At 32.2% G+C, this 10,019-nt stretch overlaps 1 protein-coding gene across 3 annotated transcripts in view; it reads left to right on the top strand.

Moving 5' to 3' along the window:
* map7d1b (MAP7 domain containing 1b) overlaps nt 1-10,019 on the top strand; it is a 91,247-nt gene extending 81,228 nt beyond the window's left edge. For all 3 annotated transcript variants that reach the window (XM_056479343.1, XM_056479344.1, XM_056479342.1), the window contains 7 exons: nt 1,520-1,679; nt 3,846-3,950; nt 6,716-6,766; nt 6,863-6,911; nt 7,028-7,088; nt 7,176-7,402; nt 9,464-10,019. In XM_056479343.1, coding sequence (XP_056335318.1) covers nt 1,520-1,679; nt 3,846-3,950; nt 6,716-6,766; nt 6,863-6,911; nt 7,028-7,088; nt 7,176-7,402; nt 9,464-9,474 — 664 coding nt within the window. In that variant the 3' untranslated portion in view covers nt 9,475-10,019. The remainder of the gene's footprint in view (nt 1-1,519; nt 1,680-3,845; nt 3,951-6,715; nt 6,767-6,862; nt 6,912-7,027; nt 7,089-7,175; nt 7,403-9,463) is intronic.

The raw sequence follows: 10,019 nt of genomic DNA, 5'->3' as shown, positions 1-10,019 counted from the left end.
TGAAAATAGACAGCCAAAATACTTACAAAATACAAAAAACTCCCCTCAAACATTTTAAAAATGTGCTTTAAATGCCACTTAGTCTATATGTTTATAATGTCCAGCACACTCTGTAAAGAACAGAGCTATTGTTAACTAAAACTAAAGATGGAACAAAACAAAAAAGAAAAATTATATGAGGAATATATAAACAAAACTTAGTATTATGTTGCATGGGTATGTTTTTGCCAATAATTAAAAATATATGTTATATATATATATATATATATATATATATATATATATATATATATATATATATATATATATATATATATATATATATATATATATACAGTCAAAGTCAGAATTATTAGCTCCCCTGAAATATTAGCCCCCTTGTTTAATTTCTTTCCCCAATTTCTGTTTAACGGAGAGATCTTCTCAACACATTTCTAAACATAATAGTTTTAATAACTCATTTCTAATAACTGATTTATTTTATCTTTTCCATGATAACAGTAAATAATATTTGACTAGAAATGTTTCAAGACACTTCTATACAGCTTAAAGTGACATTTAAAGGCTTAACTAGGTTAATTAGGTTAACTAGGCAGGTTAGGGTAATTAGGAAAGTTATTGTATAACGATGGTTTGTTCTGTAGCCTATCTGAAAAAAATTGATATTTTAAAGGGGCTAATAATTTTAAACTTAAAATGTTTTTAAAACAATTAAAAACTGCTTTTATTCTAACTAAAATAAAACAAATAAGGGTTTCTCCAGAAGAAAAAATATTATCAGACATACTGTGAAAATTTCCTTGCTCTGTTAAACATCATTTGGGAAATTAAAAATAAATAAAATTCAAAGGGGGCGAAGAATTCTGACCTTAACTGTATATATATATATATATATATATATATATATATATATATATATATATATATATATATATATATATATATATATATATATATATATATATATATATATATATATATATATATATATATATACATTTTTATAATATTATATAGATGTTTTGTAATTTTTTTACTGTAAATATATCAAAATGTCATTTTTAATTAGTAATATGCATTGCTAAGAACTTAATTTGGACAACTTTAAAGCAAGTTCTTCAATATTTTGAGAAATATTTTGACCCTCAGATTACAGATTTACAAATAGTTACATTAATGGAATTTATTTATTCAGTTTTCAGATGATGTATAAATCTCAGTTAATTTTTATTATTGTTTTTTTTACCTATTACTGGTTTTGTGGTCCAGGTTCACAAACGTGGCCTTCTAGCAACTCATTAAAAATGATCTTACTAGAAATAACTAAAACTGAAAAAACTAAAATTTAAAATTAAAAGTTTCAAATTAATTGAAAAATTAAATAAAATAAACACATAAAAAATCTTAATATTAAAAACTGTTAAAAATTACTACAGGTAAACAGAAAGTATTTATTAAAATGGAAGCTAAATTTAAGCACTAAAAAGATTTTTTATAACGCTGCCTGATGTTCCTCCAGAGCTCTGCGTGAGGAGCACTCCAGACGTGAGGAGGAGGAAAGGAGGCGCAGAGATGAAGAGGCCAGACTGATGGCGGAGCAGCAGCGTCTGCAGGAGGAGAAGGAGGCGCAGGACAGAGCCAGAGCTGAACATGATGAAAACCTGCGGCTGCAGAAACAGGCGAGCACTGCATTCTGGGTCATGGAGACCACTTATTCCACCCTTTTCCTACAGCCCATGATGCTTTGTGTGAATTACGGGAGCAACTTTGAAAGCTAAACTGTAAACAATAAGTGAAGTAAAATAAACATAAACAGGGTTCGGGTTAGGGCAAGGGTTAGTCCATTCCAAATTAAAAGGCAATTTATTAGAACTAACAAATTACTTTCAGCATCGTGAATAACTCCACACAATAATTGGACAAAAAGCTAATCATGCAAGTGTAAATGTGTAGATTGTTATTGTACTGTATGGATAATCTGGAGGAACAAGGAATAAACTGAAAAAGAGCTGTCTAGAGATATGAATTATCATTCATTTTTATGTTTTTGGTTTTCTTTTTAGTTATTTTTTATTTTATGAACATTGTTACGTGCTTTTACCAGTTATATTAATGTTTTTATGCTTCTGCATAACCTTTATTCAAGTGTTATGTAATATTTCCACTTATTTCAAGTACCATGGCAGCATTTCTAGCTTTCAATCTAATAAAATTCAAATTTTAAATCATCTAATTGTAAAATTAATATATTTCAGCCTCAAATTTAGTACATTACTTGATCAAGCAGGTGATCGTTATGTTTAGTTCATTTCTTTCCATATACTATTATAGTGTTTATTGCATTATGTTTACTCACATGTTAAATAAACCTCCAGGCGACTCTGATCTGCTATCCTGAAAACACAGACCATCTGACGTGAAGATTTGATTTGATGATGCAGGACAGGCTAATGCCTCTGTCTGTGGGACATACAGAGGGCATCTGTGTCTTAACAGCATCAGAAATTATTTGTGCAAGAACAAAACTGTGATGAGGACGCAGATAAATATCTTGGCAGACTGATCTTGATCCAATATCTGTATTTATAAGCTATGGGATAAAGCTGAAGCTATTTGGTCGATGAATTTACATCTATTATTCAATTTTTTGAACTCTACTTCTGTTTACTGTATTAATACTATGACGAATAGTTGGCATCTGCTTCCACCTTGTGGCAGCAAAGGGAAGTTTGTTTTCGTGCAGTAATTGCACACATTTTTCTATTCATTCTGAAAGTTCAGGTGACTAGATCATTATGCTGACCATTAATATTTTAGTATAAATTTTTCATGACTTATTTAAATGTTAAATTATCTTTCATTGGAGTGTTTTCGGTTTGCTTTAATAAATTATTTTAATATTTCTGTGCAGCTTTAATTTGGTTAGTTTCAGTATTTGTTTATATATGTGTAGGTCTGTATTTTTAATATAATATAGTCTTTCAGTTTTAGTAATTTTATAATGAAATACTTAACTTTTTTATCTAATATTATATATAATTTATATATTTTATTTTATTTAAAAAACAATAGTTGTCACTGTTGTAGTAGGCAATATTTCTAACATTTTTCATTTGATATTTATATTTAAATAATAGTTTTAATTTTTGACAGTAACATTATACATTAATACATTAATACATAATACATTAATAACCACATTATTAGACCAAAACAACCAGCCAACACTTGTGTGTTAGGTGTGATGATACCAGGCTTGTCAATTTTTCTGTTGTACGATATATTGCACCAAAATATATTGCGATAAACGATATTATTGTCAATTTAAGACCATTTTATGTCGAATGTCAATATAATTTAATTCAAGTGTATATGTATAGTGCTTTATACAATAATTAATGTTTTAAAGCAGCTTTACAAATGGTGGACATTAAGCATTATAATGCAAGTACTCTCTTCCAAAGATCAGACAATAGAATTTAGGTAGGAAGGTAAAAAGTAACAGACGCTGCAACATCTGCTACCAGATCTGTTTTTAGTTGTTCACCCACATTAAAATATACTATAGTAATTTATAGTAAATACTATAGTGTTTGTTTGTCAATACTGACACTGACTTCTCTAGTAGAGATAGAGATGTTGCACAGCTGAAATGTTGCTAGAATTGGTTTTTATGTATGGGTCATATATATTGCATCACCGAAAATAGTTGAGGTCATGTCCATGTGTTGTGCGATAAGTCTATATATTGATTATTGTGGCGGGCCTAGATGACACAAGACTTTTGGGGATTTTGGAGATGTGTATTAATTAATGGATGATGTGGTTTTATGTGTCTTGGACAGCGTGAGGAGGCTGAATCCAAAGCCCGAGAGGAAGCAGAGAAACAGAGGATCGAAAGAGAGAAACACTTCCAGAAGGAGGAGCAGGAACGCTTGGAGAGAAAGAAGGTGAAATAAAAGTCCAGTCTCCATGTTTAATTAAACTAGCAGAAATACAGTCAGAATTATTCGTCCTCCTGTGAATTTTTTGGTTCTTTTTCAAATATTTCCCAAATAATGTTTAACAGAGCAAGGAATTTCTCACAGTATTTCCTATAATATTTTTTCTTCTGGAGAAAGTCTGATTTGTTTTATTTCAGCTAGAATGAAAGCAGTTTTTAATTTCTTTAAAACCATTTTAAGGTCAATATTATCAGCCCCTTTAAGATTTTGTTCGATTAGATACATAATAAACCACAGATATCCAATGACCTGCCTAATTAACATAATTTGTCTAATTATTCATTCATTTTCTTTTCGACTTAGTCTCTTTATTAATCCAGGGTTGCCACAGTGGAATGAACCGCCAACTTATCCAGCGCATGTTTTACGCAGCTGTCACGATCACCAGCGATCATAACTCCCAGATCGCTGGATCTCTCACACAAACAATGTAGTCCATTAATGGCGGAATTGTAGTCCATGTGTGTTTGTGTGAGAGATCCAGCGATCTGGGAGTTATGATCGCTGGTGATCGTGACAGCAGCAGATGCCCTTCCAGCCGCAGCCCATCACTGGGAAAATTTGTCTAATTAACCTAATTAAAATTATTCAGTCTTTAAATTGCACTTTAAGCAGAATCATATTCATTCATTCATTTTCTTTACGGCTTAGTCCCTTTATTAATCTGGGGTCGCCACAGCGGAATGAACCACCAACTCATCCAGCACATGTTTTACGCAGTGGATGCCCTTCCAAATTTGTCTAATTAACCTAATTAAAATTATTCAGTCTTTAAATTGCACTTTAAGCAGAATCATATTCATTCATTCATTTTCTTTACGGCTTAGTCCCTTTATTAATCTGGGGTCGCCACAGCGGAATGAACCACCAACTCATCCAGCACATGTTTTACGCAGTGGATGCCCTTCCAAATTTGTCTAATTAACCTAATTAAAATTATTCAGTCTTTAAATTGCACTTTAAGCAGAATCATATTCATTCATTCATTTTCTTTACGGCTTAGTCCCTTTATTAATCTGGGGTCGCCACAGCGGAATGAACCACCAACTCATCCAGCGCATGTTTTACGCAGCGGATGCCCTTCCAAATTTGTCTAATTAACCTAATTAAAATTATTCAGTCTGTAAATTGCACTTTAAGCAGAATAATAGTATCTTTCCAAATAACTAGAAAATGATTACTGTCATAACTGTGAAAAAAAAAAGAAATTAGTTATTAATATTATTGTTTAAAAATGTGTTGAAAACAATATCTACGTTAAATAGCAGATGAGAAATATTTTTAAAAGATTTTAATTTCACGGAAAGGCTGATAATTCTGACCAACTATATGTTAAAATGTAGTGAGTGCATAATATATTTATATTATTATCATTATTCATTCGTTCGATTTCTTTTCACCAAAGTCCCTTTATTAATCAGGGGATGCCACAGCAGAATGAACCGCTAACTTATCTAGCATATGTTTTACGCTCTACATCCATACACTCTCATTCACTAAGGAAAATTTGGCTTACCCAATTCACCTGTACCGCATGCCTTTAGACTGTGGGGGAAACCAGAGCACCCGGAGGAAACCCACTCGAACACGGAGAGAACATGCAGACTTCACACAGAAATGCCAACTGACCCAGCCGAGGCTCAAACCTGCGACCTTCTTGCTGTAAGGCGAGAGCAATACCCACTGCGCCACCGCGCTGCCCATATTATTATTATTACTATTGTTATTACTTTCTCAGGAGTAGGAGAGAAAGAACTTTCTAAACTGGTAAAATCCTCCAAATCAACAACGTCAAAAATATTAGGTGCTGTCGTAATTGTGAAATCATAAGAAATTAGTTATTGGAAATGACTTATTAAAACTATTATATTTAAAAATAGATCTATTTTAAATATATTTAAAATAAAAAACATTGTCGGCGCAATAGCCTAGCGGTTAGCGCGTCGACATATGGTGCAGTAGCACGTCAGGGTGTCCCGAGTTTGAATCCCAGCTTGAAGACATTTCCCTACCCCAGTGTTTCCCAACCCTGTTCCTGAAGGCACACCAAACAGTACACATTTTCAACCTCTCCCTAATCAAACACACCTGAATCGTCTTATCATAACATCAGAAGAGACTCCAACACCTGAAGTTAATGGGAGACATCCAAAATATGTACTGTTGGTGTGCCTCCAGGAACAGGGTTGGGAAACACTGCCCTACCCTACCCCCCTACTCTCTCTCTCTCCAACTTTGCTTCCTGTCTAAATACTATCCAATCAAAAAAAGGCCAAAAATAAATCTTATTTCTGTGTGGAGTTTGCATGTTCTCCCCGTGTTGGTGTGGGTTTCCTCCTGGTGCTCCAGTTTCCCTCACAGTCCAAATACATGCGCTATAGGGGAATTGAATAAGCTAAATTGGCCGAAGTGTATGTGTGTGAAGCAGTGTTTATGGGTGTTTCCCAGTGATGGGTTGCAGCTGGAAGGGCATGCGCTGTGTAAAACATATTCTGGATGAGTTGGCGGTTCATTCCGCTGTGGCGACCCCTGATGAATAAAAGGAGTAAGTGAATGAAAATGAATGAATTTTAAAAAATATCTGTTAATTATAGTACTTGGGAAGTATTTTTAAATGATTTAGAGTTCACAGGAGGACTCATCATCTTGTCTTCAACTGTATTTGCGATCTTAGTTCAGTTCTGTGGGTTTGACTGTGTTTGCATTTTTAGCGTCTGGAAGAAATCATGAAGAGGACTCGTAAGAGTGACGCAGGAGCACAGGTGAGATGTGTGTGTGTGTGTGTTTCATTAAGTCTGAATTCACCTCAAACACACACAATGAAAGAAAACAAACCTGGTTTCTTCATTTCATTGCAGAAAGATGCTAAAACTCCGACTCAAGTGAATGGCAGAGTCGCTGACAGCGGTAAAAAATCTAATTATCATACTGTGAATCTCTAAAAATCACTCTTTCTTTTAGTAAAAACATGTAAGTAGGGTTAAATAAAAGAAATACTATGTTGTTTTTCTCTCATCTTGCAGTCATACAGAAAACTCCATCAGAAACTCTCCATAGTGGTGCGACAAACCAATCACCAATGAGGTAATCAAGATATGTTGCATGAATTGAAATAGATGTTGCATGAAATGTCATGTTTTGCTTATTGTCCCGCTTATATGTCTTCCTCAGCTCTGTGTCCTGGGACGCGGCACCGGTCATTAACGGAGCCCCGCCCACTAAGCATCAAAACGGTCTGTCCTCCAATGGAGACGCAGCAGACTTTGAGGAGATAATCAAGCTGTCCAATCACAGTGGAAACAGCGGGCAGGGTCAACCGGCTGACCCAATCATGGCCTTCGAGGGAGGGGAACCGTTCATGATGAAAGCGGGGCCTATGAAACCTCAACATGTGGCAGGTAGAATCAGATTTTAGATTACATATGGACAAGATATACAGATGAAGACTAAATCTATAGCCCTCCTGTGAATCTTTTTACAAGTGCTTCTTTTACAGACAGAAGATTTTTCAGCATTTTTAAATATAGTCGTTTTAATAATAGGGCGATGTCCTATTAGAATGTCGCCTCATAGCAAGAAGGTCGCTGGTTCGAGCCTCGGCTGGGTCAGTTGGCATTTCTGTGTGGAGTTTGCATGTTCTCCCTGCGTTCGCGTGGGTTTCTTCCGGGTGCTTCCGGTTTTGCAGCTGGAAGGGCATCTGCTGCGTAAAACATATGCTGGATAAGTTGGCGGTTCATTCCGCTGTGGCGACCCCAGATTAATAAAGGGACTAAGACGAAAAGAAAATGAATGAATGAATGAGTTTTAATAATAGAATTTAATAATTGAAACAATGCAAATTATTGGAAATCTTATTGTATTTAAACATGCATTAAAATAGATTATGATTGAAATTTGCTTGTGATTTTCAATTTACGTTTGTAAAAAATAGTGAATACATATATTAAAATAGAGTGATTGCATAATATATTAATAATAGTATTGTTATCGTTATTGTTATTACATTCTCAGCAGTAGGAGAGGAACTGTCTGAACTGGTAAAATCCTCCAAATCAACAACCTCCATGTTAAATCTGCACATCAGTGGAGTTGCTCATCAGTGTTTTGGCTTTCAGCAGTGACATTTACATTATACTGAACTGAACTAAACTGAACTTCAACTCAACTGAAGCTGATTTAATTTACTAGAACTTCATCTGTGTAAAGATGCTTTGACATGATCTACATTGAAAAAAGTGCTATAAAAATAAATATTAATTTAATATAATCACTATTCTTATTTATTTATTAATATTATTATTATTATTTTATTATTATTATCAATATTAGTATTAATATTATTATTTTATTATTATTATTATTTTTATATTGTTATTATTATTATTATTATTTTATTATTATTTTATTATTATTATTATTATTTTATTATTATTATTATTATTTTATTATTTTATTTTATTATTATTATTATTATTTTATTATTATTATTATTTTTATTTTTTATTTTATTATTTTATTTTATTATTATTATTATTATTTTATTATTATTATTATTATTTTATTATTATTATTATTTTATTATTATTATTATTATTTTATTATTATTATTATTTTATTATTATTATTATTTTATTATTTTATTTTTATTATTATTGGTGTTATTATTATTATTATTGTTATTATTATTTTATTATTATTATTATTATTATTTTATTATTATTATTTTATTATTATTATTATTATTATTTTATTATTATTATTATTATTTTGTTATTAATATTATTATTATTATTATTATTATTATTTTATTATTATTATTATTATTATTTTATTTTATTATTATTATTAGTTTATTATTATTATTATTTTATTATTATTATTTTGTTATTATTATTATTATTATTATTATTATTATTATTCAGGGGAAAAATCAGGGGAAAAAATCTTTAAAATAATGCATAACGGATGATGAGGAGACTCTCCAAGCTGATATTTTCCATGCTTGAAATTGGACAATAATTTTTGCAGTTTTTTGAAGGAGAGGGACCTTGCTAAACTGGTCAAATCCTCCAAATCAACAACGTCTGTGAGAGTTCATATACCGACTAAATCTGCTCATCAGTGGAGTTGCTCTTCAGTGACATTTACATTATACTGAACTGAACTAAACTGAACTTCAACCTGTGACAACATTTCAGCAAAATAAAATCTTGAAAATAATGTATAAAAGGCAATTAAAAGAGTCTTCAAGCTGATCTTTTCCATGCATGAAACTGGCCAATGATTTCTGCAGTTTTTTGACTTTTGGACCGCGTGAACCACTGAAAAAAGCAGCCTTGGCATTCTTCAAAACGTCTCTATTTTCAGTTTCATAATACCAATCATAGATGATGGCAAACAGCACTTTTAATAGCTCAATAAATCATCTTCTCTTGTGTCTTTCGGCTGTTTTCCTGCAGAGGTGCTGTGAGAGATGAGATATCGGAGTCTTCTGGATATAAATAGAAGAAGAGAAGCCTTACTCTACCACCGCTTCCACCCTGACGTGTGCCAAACCAACAAAAACAGACTGCTTTAACTTTAGAAACACAGCCGAGCCGGACGCGCTCTGGAGAAAGTGCCAGAAGACGACCTTAAAGAGACACTTATATACATATACAACGTTTGCAAAAAGTCTCTGTCTATTTCACTGTGTGTGTCATGGTGCAACATTTGTTGAGTTTCTTTAACAAGTCACCTGCCGATTAAGTGGTGCACCTTAAAAGAGTCGCTATATGATGAATTTTAGAAAAGACAACTTGGCTTATCTTTATGATATGAATTATTATTGTTATTGTTGTTGTTGTTGTTATGATGTATTGTTATTGTTCTTTTAAGTAGAGAAAAAAAGCAAACGTGTGTCTTGAACTATTGCGTTATTTAACGTGTGGCGCATCAGAAGAGGCCGATATTCTGTATGTTAATGTATATTTGCCTGATTATGACAGACCTGTGGAATAAATCTTTATGAAAGGG

This window comes from Danio aesculapii, chromosome 19 (assembly GCF_903798145.1).
Source record: "Danio aesculapii chromosome 19, fDanAes4.1, whole genome shotgun sequence".
Classification (NCBI taxonomy): Eukaryota; Metazoa; Chordata; class Actinopteri; order Cypriniformes; family Danionidae; genus Danio; species Danio aesculapii.
Note: the sequence above shows the minus strand (reverse complement) of the source record. Positions and strands in the feature narration are given on the sequence as shown.